The sequence below is a fragment of the Parasteatoda tepidariorum genome, chromosome 1 (genome assembly GCF_043381705.1).
Source record: "Parasteatoda tepidariorum isolate YZ-2023 chromosome 1, CAS_Ptep_4.0, whole genome shotgun sequence".
In the NCBI taxonomy this organism is placed as follows: Eukaryota; Metazoa; Arthropoda; class Arachnida; order Araneae; family Theridiidae; genus Parasteatoda; species Parasteatoda tepidariorum.
Genome location: NC_092204.1, coordinates 72,010,473 through 72,027,955, shown reverse-complemented (window position 1 = coordinate 72,027,955; position 17,483 = coordinate 72,010,473). Strand labels below are relative to the sequence as shown.

The 17,483-nt window shown below is 32.5% G+C and overlaps 1 protein-coding gene and 1 long non-coding RNA gene across 10 annotated transcripts in view; one reads left to right on the top strand and one right to left on the bottom strand.

Annotated features, from left to right (window-relative positions):
* LOC139426887 (uncharacterized) overlaps positions 1-17,483 on the top strand; it is a 317,926-nt gene that overhangs the window by 102,543 nt on the left and 197,900 nt on the right. The gene's annotated exons all lie outside the window — the stretch shown is intronic.
* Positions 1-17,483, bottom strand: part of LOC107447961 (silk gland factor 3) — a 463,042-nt gene that overhangs the window by 305,586 nt on the left and 139,973 nt on the right. For all 7 annotated transcript variants that reach the window (XM_071187006.1, XM_071186986.1, XM_071187003.1 and 4 more), the window contains exon 3: positions 1,552-3,416. In XM_071187006.1, coding sequence (XP_071043107.1) covers positions 1,944-3,140 — 1,197 coding nt within the window. In that variant the 5' untranslated portion in view covers positions 3,141-3,416 and the 3' untranslated portion in view covers positions 1,552-1,943. The remainder of the gene's footprint in view (positions 1-1,551; positions 3,417-17,483) is intronic.

The window sequence follows — 17,483 nt, the reverse complement described above, 5'->3', positions numbered from 1 at the left end:
TCTTTCGTGAATAAATCTCGTAATCTGCTTAATAGAATTTTAATTTTAAATAATTAGTTTTTTAGTTTTCGGTTGAAAATATTTTAAATACATACATTCCACACAAATATATAATGTTAATTTCAATCCAGTTATAATTATACATATTTTTTTTCTTAAAGTCAAAAGTGCTACATTGCGATTTTTAATATTTAAACAATAATTTACGCTTTTGTTCAGTTGGAATTAGTAATTATTTTACATTGCAATCATTATATTTCATATCATAAAATCTTTTTATCTATTGTTTTTTTAACAATCATAACATTGTCATTTTCGAACAAAGCACATGTAAAAATTCATATTAAAACAACCTTTTTCTGTGCTATCAGGGGTCTGTCCAGACATTTTGTGAAAGGTCCGTTTTTCGTGAAATTGTGAAAAAATTACTCACATTCTTTCAATCAGGGTCCGCTTTTATGAATTTGTGCAAATAGGGTCCGTTATTGCAAAAAAAAAAAAAATTTCAAGGAGTTTTTAAACTGTAAAGACATACATGATAATGCTCAACACTGTAAAATTATAATTAAAAAAATTAAATTTTAAAAAATAAACAACAATTGCTACTTCTAAATTAGAGATGCAACATACAAATATTTGGTATTTAGCCTATACTGTTGAACGCAGAATATTCATTTCGGACGAATAATGGAAGAATCGTCTGCCGAAGATAAAACTTAATTCGTTTGCATCCATCTTTCCTGTTTTCTGCCCTGGAAAGGGTTTATTCGATTGACAAAGTAATAATAAGGATAAACAAATTTTTGAAGGGTCCGTTTTTAAGTTAAAATATTTTGTGAAGGGTCCGTTTTTATGGAAAGATATTTTGTGAAGGGTCCGTTTACGGACCCAAATTTCTTCTAAACAGACCCCTGCCTATAGAGTATATTTTAATCATACCAAATTTTACGAAAGTAAAAATAAAAACACTACGATTAATAATAAACAGATAAAATTTTCATAATCGTAATATCATTCCAATCACTATAAAAATCTTGATATAATAATTTGTAATTTCAACATGTCGAACTTACATAACATTGACAACTTATTGAACTAGCATATCATATTAATAATAACAATAGACGGCAAAATGAAGCATTTAATTCGATTTAATACATTTCAAAGTATTCAAATTACTAAACTTACCAGATTTGCAAAAATAAAACAAAAATATATTTCGGAGAAACAATTTACAACCACCTACTTTAATAATACAATAAAGTTTAATTTTAATTCAAATTTTGAACTTTGGTCGTGTGGTAGGAATTTTAAGTTAGTAAACGCAATTTAAAATCGGTAATCGGAGGAATACAATTTGAAGTTTAAAGACAATATAGGAATACATTTTAAAATTTCAACCATTAAAACAGGGATATTAAAAAAAGTTCACGTGTGTTATTATTTCAGATATACATTTTACAAAACATGTTAAATATCACCATGCTTTATCATTACATATCAACAAACGTTAAATATAAATTTGATGATTAAAAATGATAATAAACTTACCTTAGCAGGTGGATGTTGTAGCTGCGAATCAAGATCAACATCATGAATGTAGAAAGAGGGGCACAGGGGTCATTTGTCCCCCCTCCTTACTTTTTATTTATTTCAAAATAAAGAGGGAACCACAGATTGGCACAAAAAAACAATGAAGTTTTCTTTTCTTTCTTCCTCATTCAAAGATGACGATTCAATTTAGGTGTCCATCATTCGTTAGGATGAGAAAATAAAATTCATGTACATTTGTAGGAGGGCGGCTCCAGGGCGGCACCTCTCAGCAAAGAGAAGAAGAACTGTGTTGGCGGTGGCAGGGGCTCGCGGTCAGGCAAAAGGTCTTCGTCCGTCGACCCTAAAGGGCCGGCGTAGTGATGGACGGAGTCCGCGGCCCCGGCCACGGGTCAGTGAGCCGCAGCCATCGAATGTGGGGGCGGAGGGGGTGACTGCATGAGATTGCTGGGGCTGTGCGCGTGTAGAGGGCTTCCACCCATCATTAGTCCACCGTCACCTTGCATTTGACCGGTACCCATATTAACAGGGGGTGTCATACGCTTCTCTTTCTGTCGACGATTGCAAAACCAAACCCTGACAACCTCTTTCTCAAGCTGAAGACTGTCCGCCAGGCTGGCTATTTCTTGAGCCGCTGGCTTAGGCTGCTTGTGGAAGTGGTTCTCAAGCGCTCCTTTTACTGAAACCTCGATACTCGTTCGCTTTTTTCTTTTGCGCCCCTGCGCGGCTATTTTGTCTATGGATGTCGGTGAACCGGTAGTACTGTCTGCTTCTTCAAGCCACTTTGCTAATAGGGGCTTCAACTTACACATGTTCTTGAAACTTAGTTGAAGAGCTTCAAACCTGCATATAGTTGTCTGGCTAAAAACATTACCGTACAAAGTTCCCAGGGCCAGCCCGACGTCCGCTTGGGTAAAACCAAGTTTAATACGTCTTTGTTTAAATTGTTTCGCGAATTGTTCTAAATCGTCCGAACTTGGGGCTTCTTCACCGGGCCCCAGGGGACCACAGTCATCTGGGTGTCTATGTCCATGATCCATCGGATGAGACAGATCATCGTGGGGATGATGGTGATGATGATGGTGGTGGGGATGCTCAGAATGTTGCATTTCCCTCATAGCAGGGTGTAATTGAGAACCATGTCCTCCAAGCATACCATTCATGCCATAATGTTGGAGATGATGATGCGGAGATGCACTATTTCCTCCCGGACCCCCCATGCCGGACATATGAGATGATGCAAGGGAAGAATGATGCCATGGATGAGAGGCGGCCATGTGCTGGGGTGGACGGTGATGGACACTATGCAAATCAGGGGGTTTCACATCTTGAGCGGCGTGCAGGCCAGGTGGTGGCATGGCGGCTGACCAAGCATCGTTATGGGGCGGCAGGCTCACCCAGTGATGCTGGGGCGCCAGTGCATGGTGTCCATTATGACTCTGGTGTTGGGGCGGCATGTACTTCATTTCTGGAGGCTCTCTAGCGTAGGCGGATTGCGATGTGGCGACTTGCATTCCTGGGCTTTCAGGACCGGTGGCGAGTGAATTCACCAGGCCGGCAGACGAGAGGTAAGGGCTCGTGCTAGCCATCGGAGTAAGGACATCTCAATTCGGCAAGCGTTGCCGCGTGTTGTGAGGTCGGGGAAAAACGAACAACGATCGAAGGGCGAGCGGCGCGCCCGTGGCTCCGCCTGTCCGTGACGTCGAAGATTACCATTGGCAGAGGAGGGGTGGTCGCTGTCACAGGTCGTAGCGCTCCAAGGTCGTGCGGGGCGGAGTCAGCCAGGGAGATGGATGGCCCTTCGTAAACAAGGGACCGACTTCACCTGCTGTCACGTGCTGTAAAACTCCTCAGTCTGTTTCACCCTGCAAAAGAAAAACCCCTCGTCAGCGAATGTCGATAGAAGGTTCCACCCTCTCTCTCTTTCTCCTCACTGGAGAGAAAAAATACAAAAGAGATAACTAGACATTCTGTTGTGAAGAGAGTACTCTTCCACAAATGCTTCTTATTTTTCCCTAAATGACTACCCCCTCACTCTATCAACTCACACTTTTATTCCGATTATTTAGTTTTTTTTTTCAACTCAAAAGATCAGATACATCAAAGGATTTCTATTATATTCAGACTTTTATTTTTTACTCCTAATTGAAAAATGCTATTTAATCAAACGACCGAATCTGATCGGAATGGGTAATAATTTTGTTTACCATGCGGAAGCATTTTATTGAAAAAAAAATGTTTGAAAATTCAATTTATTTTTTCTAATTTGAACCCTAGAGTTAATTTGAAAACTATATTGCTAATTTATTGTTTTAGAAAAAAAAAATTTATTGCGAGAATTTTTGTTTTTTATTTATTTTATTTATTTACTTTTAAATGGGAAGGGGAATTTAATTGCAACATTTTGTTAAGCATTTAAGCTATCATTTAAATGTGTACAAAAATACTCTCAAAGAAAATAAAAAATATAAAAAAATCTTTTTTCATAAAAATTACCTTTTATAAGTTAAATGTTTAATAAACTCCGTTTTGTTTAGTGTTTGATAAACTAAAATTAGTTAAATGAATATGAAAATATTAATATTACGAAATTAATGATATTTTTATAAACAAAACGATGAAGTAATATCGATAAATTTAATAACCTGAATAAAGATTGCAAATTTCTGCGAGCTGTTTTGATTTTAAAACTCACAAAATAATATAACAAAATAAAAATATTATAAATAATAACTATTTTTATAAATAATAATAATTATTATATTAGAAAATTAGTAATTGATAATTATTATTATTATTGAAAAGCATCATCAAATTAGTTCTCAAAACCTAGATGTTGATAAAAAGAAATTGTGTAATCTTCAACACTGGCGCTTAAAAAAAATTTTATTCATTATTTTTCGATCAATTTAATAACAACAATAATTATTCTTGTTACCAAATTTATTGAAAATTAGCAATCAATTCAATTTGGATGATCAGTAATCAGTTACCTACTTATAAATTACTTTTTTAATAAAAATATCTAAGTGTAAAATACATTTCTATTCTTCCATGTTATTAATAAAGGAAGCTTACCCCAAAAGAAGAATTTAACAATGAAGCAAAATTAGATGCTTAGAAGTCAAAAGGCAAAATTAATATTATTCTTTTTTGATGCAATTCTTAGTTTATACAGTTTTTTTTCTCTTCCAATTATTCGCATATTAATCTTCAACGCAAATAGATGCTTCGTTGAAAAGAAATTTCATTTTTATTAAAACTAAAAATATTTTAGTTTTAATTCCGTATGAAATAGAAATAAAAAAATCTTAAAGCTTGATTGAAATTAAAAGGCTTACTCAAAACATTAGCTAAAATCATCATTCTCGTTTTGAAGTTCATTTTCCCAGACAGTTATTGGTATTTTATTTATTTATTTGTTAGCATTTTAAAGGCGAAAATTAATTCATGTTATTTGCAAGGATGCACTTTTATTCAAACAACCTATATATAAAAAAATAAATAAATAAACTTTTGACCAAGTAAAGTAATTTCATTACTAATACATAATAATGAATCGTTATTCCGAAAGTCTCGAACTTATGATTTCTAATTCTGATGAAATCTGATACACAGATTTTTAATCATGAAAATATACTTTACGTAGGAATGCTTTTCTTCGTCTTCTTAGGCCCTACAGCCGGTCACAGGCCAAGCCCTATAACCACGTCACTACTTTATCTAACTATTTCGATCTGGGCTTTCTTGTTCTAGGCCTTCTTCTTTTCCCTGTGGTGTTAGGAAGGTTATTTTTTTTTAAACATTTTCTTCGCTGTATCAAAATACATGTCCTAGTAATGAATCCATGTTCTGGTTATAAATACCTGTCCTTGTAGAAAATACATTCCTTGAAACTGAAAATGGTGTATTGAAGGGGTGTTTAATTAAACACCATTGTCCATAAGGAAATTGTAATTAGACGAAGGTTAGAACTTTAAAATAATCATAATTTTATAAAAGTTATAGACTTTGTATTGATGTGAAGTGTAAAAATATTAAATATATATATGACGCATTTGTATAATTATCGTAAGTTAAATAAATAAAAAATCGTAACAGAAAAGCTGTTCACTTTTTCTGCAATTTCAAAATCAGCATGTTGTAAAGTCTCAAATTCTGTGGAAGGTACTATTCTTATTAATGCCTTACATTTAAATCAGGCAATTTACAAGTATAAATGAAACGGACGAAAAGAAACGAAACGATCAAAAAACGAAAGACCATAAGCATATATACTCAGTGGCGTTGTTAGAGGGGGAACATCAGCCTCAGGCGCAACTTCAAAGTGGTGTCAAACTCGTGGAATATAATTCGGAATGAATTCTAGAATATATATTTTTTTCCTTTATATACGATAGTGTAAAAAATTTCGGATCAAATTACGGTATAAAGCATCGGGACTTAGAGGGCATCATCTGTAAAATCCATTTTACTGCAAAATTCATCTGAACCATGAAATATTATACCGTAATTTTTACATTAATATTTATTTAATTAGAGTGATTCAGTGATTTTACGGTAATTAGTACTGTAAAAATTACGGGATATCAGATTTTTTGTTTCGTAACATGTTCCCGTAAAAATGGATTTAGAGTGCCGGTACTATTAGTAGCAATTTGATCTGGAGTTTTTTAGAGTGCACCTGTTTCATTTACTCATTCTGAACCCCATAACTTCAATTTTCTTATCCGCTTGACTCAAATATTTGACAGGATCTCTATTATTATTGCAGTTCTCATTGCACGTAGTTTTTGTTTTCTTTTTTTTTTAAATTTTTTTAAAAATTATTTTTTATTAAAGGAAGGTATTTTTTATTAAGGTTATTAAAGAAAATTATCTATTAATTAATAAATCAAAAAATAAAAACGCGATTGAAAATATTATATGTGTAAGATGCATTAGTAACATACTGTAAATTTTTAAACAAATCGAATGAAGAATTATTACGCGCAAATTGAAAGTCTGTTTAAATCTCCCCCTTTTTTTAAATGTAATTTTACACCAATTATTAATGCAATTATTCCTATTTGACATTACATGTTTTTCCTTCGATTGTTCATGATCAATGATTCTCAAATAAGTTGACTAGGACATATATTCCTATGCAGCGATGAAAATCTTCTAAATAAATTAACCTTCAAAACACCAAAAGGAAAATTAGGAAGATGAGTTTGAACAAGATGGTTAGATATAGGACAGAAGTGGTAAAAAGGACTTCAGAGTTAACAAAAGGAGGAATATGGCACCAAATAGATCTAGATGGGGTAAACTGACTGAGACTGCTTTGGTCGGCAACTGGCTGTAGTGCCAAAGAAGAAGAAGTGTTTCTATATGCCTAGATTAGTGACTTACGAAAAGGTAGAAATCCTGACTTATAGTGAGCAAGGCGTTTTGTCAAATGCAGGTGTGCTTCAAAGCAAGCGTTTGTGCGTAATTTTTTGAGCATTTTCTATCCCAGCCATCTCCAGGAATTGGAAAAGAAGAATACAAAAGGAAGTTATTAAAACAAAATAGCAATTCTATCGTTTTAAAATAAACGTAAAATGAAAATAAACATATATAAAAATAAGCATTATAAAAATTCTGATGATTTTACTGTTTGTTACTCTGTCCCGCGTGACATCATTTATGGTCGGCCTCCATGAAATAAATGGTATGTCATAGTTATGATTAAAAACATCCTGACTTACAAATTTGTTTATAAATTTAAAACACGCATGATATGGTTAATTGTACTATTAAATTTTTTGCTTCTTTATTTTTCAGCTTTGAAGCCGACAGCATTTGTAGCATCAGCCTAGCTCAGTTCAAAGTACTGAACCAATAATTGCAGTATAAGTATTGAATAGATTTTTAATAAATACGCTTTTATTATAGTCCTCGGTCAATTAGTAAACAGACCTTTTGGTGCCATATGCTTGACACGTTTGGCTTAATAAATAAAAAAAATTATTAATCTCGAAATATTGAATATACATCGATGACATATAGAAAAATACAGATAACCTCCAAGAAAAGACAAGCATAATAATAATCTTCAGCCGTACAAAAGAACTGGGAGGAATTTCCAATTAATAAAAATATAAATTATTTAAGTAGCAATAACGATAATCTTTTCTTTCGGAAAATTGTTTTATTAATTCCCATTCTTCTTTAATGGATTTCTAAATTAAGCTGTGGTTGAAGAAAAAAATAGGAAACTGTTCTTTGTGTAAAGTGATATTGCCAACGAGTCATTGTTTTGTCTGGCGAGTTCATTTGGCGGCTTTTTATAATTGATTCCGCCACACAGAAAGTGTGAGATCAGCATTTGTATCATATTAGATCTTATTGCTTTACGGCCACGAAATGTTAGATCATTTATGAAAAAAAATATCAATGAATGTTTTGAGTGGTTGTTCTTTTGTTTTGTTAAACGATGACATTAAAATTTAATTTCTCAGCAAAGTTTGCCTGATTGAATTACTCAGTCCGATAACTCGTGTTATAATTTTTAAGCAATCCAGGAACAAATTCATGTAAACAGAGAAGAACAGAAAAGCCGGATGTTTAAAAATGTAGGCAATTATTTCAATTAAGACGTAATTCGTATATTAGACTAAATACACTGTAAAAAATTACTGGCACTCTGAATACGGCATCCGTGAAATCCATTCAAGTGCAAAATCCATTTTTACCGTGAAATTTTAGATCATTTCACAGTAAAAATTACGGTTTATCAGATTTTGCTTGTTCTGAAAAATTTTACGGTCAAAATGGATTCAGGGTAAAATGTACCTGTACCCTGAGTGCCGGTACTTTATACAGTAACTTGATCCAAAATTTTTAAAGTGATGCTTCACTTTAGTTACATTTGCTTTAGAAATGCGACAAAAAACTATTTAATTAAAATTAAAAACTAATATGTTCATTGCTGTTCAATGTTTTGTATCAAACAAGATACGGAACAAATAAGGTCCGCGTATTAAATGAAACCATGTAAAAATTATTTATCGAAATGATTCATTTATTTATTATTAATTACTATACACTTATTTTCATTCTTTTTATTTTAAATAAATTATAAAATAATTTAAAATAAATAACTAAATCATAATTAAAGCATAAATTTAAAATAAAAAAATAAGATAACGCAAACATACCACCGCACACAAAAATTGAGAAAAAGTGCCTAATATTCGATCTTTCCTAAAATATGCGATACCCCTATTGTAGCCAATGGACTCTTCCAAATATCAATCTAAAACACATTTGAAAGTTGTGTGGAAATGATAGTTGGAGAATAAAAGCCTTTTATTGGCTGTAGTGCAAGTATGGATTTTTAAAAATTTGCATGCATATTTGAATACTTTGTTACGTTTTATATATACTTTTTTGTTAAATGATAACCATGTAAATGTCTATAAATGACCCACCGTGGCATTGATTCCACAAGGTGCTGATAGGTAGTCTGAGGTATCTGGTACCAAGCACTCACCAACTGGTCCTGCGATTCCCTCAAATTGCGAGGGGGTAGCGTGGCAGCACGAATTTGGTTTTTCAAGTAGGACCACAAATGCTCTATTGGATTAAGGTCAAGTGAATTTGTGGGCCAAGACATAACTTGAAAGTCACTGGAATGTTCCTCGACGATTCGACCCTTATGACATGGTGCATTATCCTGTTGGTAAACACCATCCCCCGCAGGAAAAACTGTTGTCATGAATGGGTGAACTATAGATTATTTTTTTAAACTATCAATGTATAAGAATATAAGTGAAATTAGGTTTAGGTTAGCTTTTAGTACTAATTTAGACAATTCAGTGAAATTTTCATGCGTATCATAATAGCATAGAACATTTCCTTTAAGTTTATTTTCGGTCAATTTATGAAAAGTTTAGAACAGCATTCCTCAACTCTACCAGACAAATTTACTTTAATTCAGCGGTCAACGTACAAAGTAGATAGGAGATCAAACTGCAAAGGTTTTGTTCTCTTTTATAAAATTTCGGTTCTTGATAATAGAGTTCAACTAATACAGGTGGTCAACTTACCAAGTTTTACTGTATCTTAAATTTGGAGGAAAAAACTTGAAAGCATACAAAATGGAGCGTTCAATCAAAATTCAAATTATTTTAACATCGTATTGAAAGAAGAGCTTTACAAAAGTGCAATTAGGAATGAATTGCACTGTACATTAAGAAATTGAAAGAATATGAAATGGAACGTTGAATCAAAATTCAAATTATTTCAACATTGGATTGGAAGAAGAGTATTACAAAAGTACCCTTGAATATTGTAATCAAAAATGAATTACACTGAACCTTTAATTTTTGGAAAGAATAAAGTTAAAAGCATACAAAATGGTACGTTGAATCAAAATTCAAATTATGTTAACATCGCTTTTAAAGAAGAGTTTTACAAAAATTATGTTAACATCGCTTTCAAAGAAGTTTTACAAAAACGCACTTGAATTTTATAATTAAAATTTAATTTCATAGTTCCTTAAATTTGGGGAAGAAACTAAAAGCATACGAAATGGAGCACTGAATTAAAATTAAAATTGGTTTAACAACGTATTAGAAGAAGAGCTTTACGAAAGTGCACATAAGATTAATAATTAGGAATGAATTGCACTGTACTTTAAATTTGGAGGAAAAAATTGAAAGAATACAAAATGGAACGTTGAATCAAAGTTTAAATTATTTCAACGTTGGATTGATGGAAGAGTTTTACAAAAGTGCCCTTGAATTTTGTAATCAAACGAAGAAGAGTTTTACAAAGTGCACATGAACTTTCCAATTAGAAATGAAATGATGGTGTGTCTGATCTTTGAATATTTTTATTCTTCTTCTCTCTACTTAAAATGTAAAATGAATAAATACTCACATGTCATAGGGAGTGCCCTCCTTTATTAAAAAAAAATAATAATAATAATAAAACGCTAACACACAAAGCTCTACTTAACAAGCGTTTTATTTTTTTATATTTCCCAGCGTGACATCAGCATCACTGGGTTGCGAAAGTATTAAATTTGCAGCTGTTACATGAAATTCGTTCTAAAATAAAATAATAAAGATTGTTCGAAATAATAAGAAAAAATTAAAACGGAGCAGTTCTTCAAAGATAAGAAAAGAAGAACGCTATTCTTTAAATACGCTCCCATAAAAACTTTTCAGAAGCACCCTCAGAAATTTTACGACTTTGATATCCCTTTGCAGAAGACTTATTTTTATTCCCCACCCCCTCCCCGTCTTGGTGACTTCGTGAGAGCTTTTAATGATGTACAAGATCTAGAATGGATCAAAAAGTTGGAAAAGTTCAAAATGTGCACCTAGAGAGGGCATTGCTTTGTTTCAGTTATTAAATTTTTTCGTTCGTATTTTCAAAACTCGCTAAAAATTCTCTACCCCCTTTATGATGTCTTAGTTGGCCGTTGCCGGAGATTCTTTAAGGTTTCAATTAATTCTGGTTATGCTTTTATGCACACGTACAAATGTTTTTCGAATACCGGGTGGGCCGTGTTCAGATGAAAATAAAAGTCGAAGTGTCGGTTATAGAGGGGTTGGCTAGCACTTTTACGAGCACCGTCATTGCAAATGAAGTTCTTTCATGCATTTAGAATGCCGCGTGCAGTTAGAGAGAAGAAGAAAAAAAAGTGCAAGACTTGTAAAAGTCGTAATACGGAGGAGCTTTAATGAGTTTACGATAATGCCGGTTCCGTTTACATGGAGAACTAACTCTAAATAAAAATGCTCAAATAAGAAACGCCGAGTTATACGCTAATAAAACTAATCCTGACAAATTGTTTTGCAGAATGTGCAAGTTCCTTTGGCTAAATGTTTCATTCGTGTATATAAATAATATAATAAGTTCAATATTTGGTTTTGTATAGCTAAAAGGAGATTGCGATGCATTTTGATAGCCAGACATTATTGCATTTTTTAGGAACACTACGATTACGATTATGAATGATTCATGCGAGAACAAAAACTATCTTTAATATTTCCCCTTTTTTTTTAATAGTGCTAAATTTTAAGAGTGTATGGCATCATGGAGAAATTTATAAATACTTTTTGTTTATACTAACATTAACTAACTTTTTATTGGTAAAAAAAATTGCATTAGTTTGAATTGAATCTGCCGCAAGTGCAAGACGTGTAAAAAATTAAGTACTAGTTCGAATTATATTTGCCTTTTTGCAGTTTGAAAAATAAGTGCAAAACTTGTGAAAAATAAAGTGATATTTGAATTGCACTTGCCGGTGCAGTTCGGAAAAAAAGTGCAAGACTTGTAAAAGTCGTAATATGGAGGAGCTTTACTAAGTTTATGATAATACCGGCTAAGTTTATATTGAGAACTAACCCTAAGTAATAAAAATAATAATTATCAAAGTTCTCGAATACGACACTTCGAGCTAACGAAACTAATCCTGGCAAATTGTTTTGCTGAAAGTGGAGCACTTTTTGCTAAAGGTTTTATTCGCCCTAAAAAAAATAAGAAATTTGTTCAGTATTTGGTTTTGTTTCACTATAGTGTTTCACTATAGAGGAATAGCAATACAATTTGATTGCAATATACTATTTCATTTCTTAGAAACACAATTTTTTTTTTATCGTGCTAAACTTTAAGATTACATGGCATTATGAAATTAAAAAATACTTAACATTAAAACACTTCGAACAATTTTTTAATATTGAAAAATTAAAGTTTAGTTAGTTTGAATAGTATATTCAGTAAAGGAAAAGTAGTATTTTTCCTTCTAATGAATCTGTGTAACATAAGGATAAATTTCTGCGCAATTAAGATAATTAAAATTGATTTGATATTTTTCAACTGAAAATTAATTTACCATGTTAATTAGATAAAAAGAACAAAAATTGTCTAATTTATACTACAGTTTTATTAATTTGCTTTCGTGTCTGTGTGAGAATGAAATCAACTTGACTACTTCCTGACTATTTAGATTACTCAAATCACTTCTGAAGAACTGAGCCTGATAAATAGGTAAGTTTTCATTATTTCTGGCTGCAATAAGGTAACCAAAACGAATTTGAGGTCAGTTAAAAATGTGACAACTTTTCCACTAGCTTGAGTTCATAAAATTTAAAGGAGCTCTCCTCATGAAAAAATTCAAGTTTTTGTCCACTTTTCGGTGCAAGCTAAAAAGTAAAATTTATTAAACTATGTTTTTTGATTGAACTGAATGGAAAAAAATAATACTGTGGTAAATTTATAAATCAAAACAAATCAGTCCTTTATAGGTTAATATGTTCACAATTGGGTATTTGCACTTCAAGAAGAAGAAGAAAAAGAATATCACAGATACCCACATATGTGACATATGACGCCAGCTCCAGTTGATCGTTTATAAGCAAAGTGGTGGGTTAAAATTAACCTAAGTTTCTCCACATAAGTTAGATTGTTATTTAATGAGAAGTTAATAAAATACAAAGTCGTACGCACATAGAATTTGTTATAATACAATTATTTCTCTTCTACGTCTTTTACTTAATTTAAATTTATTATTTGTTAATGTATTTTATTGTAACAGTGATATATTTTTGTTTTGTGTACATGGCAACTTTGATGCATAATTAGTTTATGTTCTACATGATTTCGAGCCTGGCTTTGTGTTAAATAAGAAATATCTAGTGAAATAAGTGAAATCTTTGCTAAAGAATATAGAATGTACTTAACTTATTACGTATACTTAAGAGAATTTAATCATGACTGACTTGGCTGACTAAAAATAGAATGGAAAGAACAGTTGCTAACGTAAACAAATGACACGTTTTAGCAACCAATCAGGATCGAGATACCCACCCTTCGTCACTTGCAGGTATACCATTGCTTTTATATACTTTAATTATAAAATCGGGGTTCCGTCGAATGAATGTTGATCCTTTAGGGTTCCGCAGCCGAAAAAAATTAGGAACCCCAGTATAATATGCATGTATGCAATTGCTCGACGAAGGCAAGCTCCGTGGCCTATAATTGGCATGACAGTATGCAGCACCATAACACCGTTTAATGTTTAAAATTTCAACCCCAATTTTAGCAAGTATCAAAAATAAATCTAAGTAATTACTACGTAACTAAGTTTTTATTTCCATAAAAATGCAAAATTATTCTAAATTAAATATTTCGCGTAAGCTAATTATTCATCGCAACTTAAATTATTACTTAAGATAGACTGCCTAACAGGATTAATCTAAGTGAATACTTAACGTAACTATTCAACACTATTTAAATTGTTCTTTAAAATAATCTAATAAAATAAATACTTGCAAAAGTGTCGCCAATGTATTGAGAAATACTCGAGTTCATGGTGCCACATAAGAGAAATGTATTTATTATTAACCAGTTTTAAGATATTTTTGCGAGTCATTAATATTTCATATAAAGAGAAATTCTACTAATTGCATATAGTAGGCCCGGATAATCTGGTTGGTAGGGCACTGGGCCCATGTCCAAGAGTTCGTGGGCTCGATCCCCGCCGGTCGAAGACTCCCCGTGTAGTAAATGGGGACTGATGCACGTTTAATCTGTCGAGTCGCAAAGTCCTCCATGTCTCCGTAACAAATCAATACCTCAGGAGGTACTGATCCAGGAGTTTCCATTTTTTCTGTATTGGTTCAGAATTACAAGGCTGCGGAGTTGAACTTTAGTAGTCGTAAGCCCAAAAATAAAACATAAAATAAAACATAAGCAATAAAATAAAACATAAAATAAAATAAGTGCATATAGTCCGTAAAATTTCGTTAAGTTTCGAAAAAGAAAACTTAATTATGTTTCATTTAACAAAAGCCACTTGTAAAAAAAAATTTCGGCTATTGGATTTGCGTAAACTTATTTTTTAATTTAGAGCTTTTGTAAGCTTCTTATTACATGTTGAAAGTCTAATATTACTAACTTTTTTATTAACTAAATTATATTGTTTCACTTTAACCTTCTGGAGAAAAAAAGAGGTACGTTCTATTTAGAATAATGTTCAAAAATTTTCTTGATGGTCATCTATGGTTAATTCATTGAAAAAAAGAGGTACGTTCTACTTAGAATAATGTGCAAAACTTTTCTTGATGGTCATCTATGATGGTTGATTCATTGAAAAAGAAAGTCATCGTTATCGATTATGTCCATCGCCACAAAGTGATGAATCGCGAAATCACATAATGGGTAGGTGCGGCCCTCTCGACAACTTATAAACATGTATCAATCTTCTGTTATCTTTTTCTATTCGTGCTCACCTACTCATGAAAAGAAACCGTTTTATTTGTTATCTTAAATACTTTTCACCTTAATACGAGACTAAGCGGATTTGTGGGTGAATAGTACATATCGGATTAAATGACTTGATCTTCATGCTGGATATCTATATTTCCTTTTTGTTGATTGAATTTTACCTTTATTCTGGAAATAGTTTCAGATTAAAAAAACAATAAAATGAATTTATTAATGTAAAATAACTTGAAAATAAATAAAGAATATCAATATCAGTAGAATTAGAATAGAATTAGGTTCACTTGATAGTATTTGAAAAGCTGAGTTTGCGTCTTTTCTTTTTGAACAAATTAATGATATTTGTAGAAGAAACTTATATCATATACTATATTGTCTCATATAGTGTTTTATAAACTGTTACGATATGATCTTTAATATTGGCTGTCCCAGGATTATTCGGGCAAACTTTCAAACCCATGGTCGGAAACGTTATCGGAATGTAAACCACATATAAGAAAGACTGAGATCATCTGAAATATTCATTGATCATAGATATTACATGTGTTGTGGTAGATGGTACGTAAAAATGTCACAAAATATGTTCAAAGTTCCCACTATTATTAGCGATGCCTGCGTTACACAGTTGGACCATGGACTCGTACAAACACACCTGGAATTTGTTGGATATCCGTAGCAGCAAAGACGACTCTAGCAACCAGGTCAAAGTGAAAAATTGTCTTCGTAAATCTCTTGGTCGTGCAGTATTAGATAAAGAAAATCTATCTACTGTACTTGTAGGGATAGAAGCCGCCCTTAACAGCAGACCCCTTGTCTATGAAGAGGGAGATGAAGACAACATGGAAGCCTTGACACCGGCACATTTCCTAACGGGTAGAAAATTAACAGCTATACCCACAAATCTGAATAACAATCCAAGACTTACGAAACTCTACAAACAACAACAAGACGTGTTGGATATATTTTGGAAAAGATGGTCCAAAGAATATCTGCTGCAACTGCGCTCTTATCACCAAGTTCACAATATTCATAACTCCTTCAACATCCGAGCAGGAGATCTTGTGCTACTAAAAGAAGACGTCAGACCCAGACACATGTGGAAGAAGGCCCGAATTACCAATCTAAGTAATGGTGAAATTCGAACATGCGTGTTAAGCGTGGATGGAAAGACTATAACTCGACCTATACAGCTGGTCATCCCGCCTGAGGTTGACCTGGGTGGGGAGGATGTTGCAACATCAATGGACAGTTAGTTTAAATAATTGTTTTAACACGGCAGGCAACTCCTGTAATTGTAATATTCCAACTCTGGCTGGTTGCTAGGCAACCAGATGGCTTTTTCTCATTATAAATGTTTTGTATGTCGTCTGTGTATGCCAGTGAAAATAAAAGATTAAGAATGCTGTAAAAGTTAACAATGGGTACACAACACTTTCACCAAAAAAAGAAGTCCATTCAGCTTAAATCAGGAGACCGTGGTGGTCCTCCAAAGCTCTTATGAGTAACACCACCTAACGGTGAGCGAAGACATTTTCTACCATGCGTTGCTATGTAAATCTGAGTCCTCGTAATCTCCCCTACCTTCCCTTTAAGTTTGCCAAAATAATCCTGGGACACCCTGTATATTATAACTTACTAAGATATATGGGATTTATAAATTAAGTTTTCATAGATTTATAAATTAAGCTTTAACAATAAAGGAATTCTCCGTTTTGCCCTATTTTTTCCGGGATGCATGATAAGGGTTTGGTATTGCTTGACCCTTTAATTTCCTGTTCATTTCGCTAAGATTCAGGGGGGGGGGGAGAGAAACCCTGTTATTTGGTATGAAATAACTTCTTTCACTTTTTGTATTTAGATGGCTCCAAGTCTCCTTTTATTCGATTAATTTAAAAGTTTCTGATTGTAAAAATTGTTTGTCCACAATTATTTAATTCATTCTTGTACGTATTGTTACACAAGTATGCAGTACGACCAAGGCCAATTACATGACTATACCAAATTATTCAATTCGAAAGGAAAATATGCAGCGAGCATTCTTATACAATACTACATTGTTACAGTGCTGCATGCAGTTCTGTGGAAAAATACAGCATTGTTAACATCATGGTAAAATTTATTAACGAGTTAAATTATTTACTGGCCAAGAGATTGAATTCTTTTAATTTTTACACCGAGTAATTTTTACGATTTTCTTTTTCTATTCATAACTGTACTAAACAATTTTTTTATACTCGTTTTTTCATTAAAGCAATAAAAAAAGTATAAGAAATATTACTTTTAAGTCCGAGATTCTATCTCTATCCATTTCCGTTTTTCTCATTTCTATTTCCAGAAATGGATATATTAAACAGAGAAGTGATTTTCCCAATTGAAGAATATATTCTTAGAAATTATTTGATTCCTTCTTAAATCGAATCGAGCTATTAAGAAATTATTCTTACTGGAAACTTATCTTAAATAAATTTTCTTACTTTTAGAGAGAACGCGCGCAAAAATCACTTTATACAAAAGTTCATTTCATTTAAGAATCTGATTTGGTAAAAAAAAAATTACTCGTGTCACTCTTTTTAAATAAAGCAGTTAAAAAGTTTTATTTGAATAATGAAGGATCGAATTTGATAAAAGAAAATATTTGTATCATCCTCTTTAGATACAGAAGCAAGTAA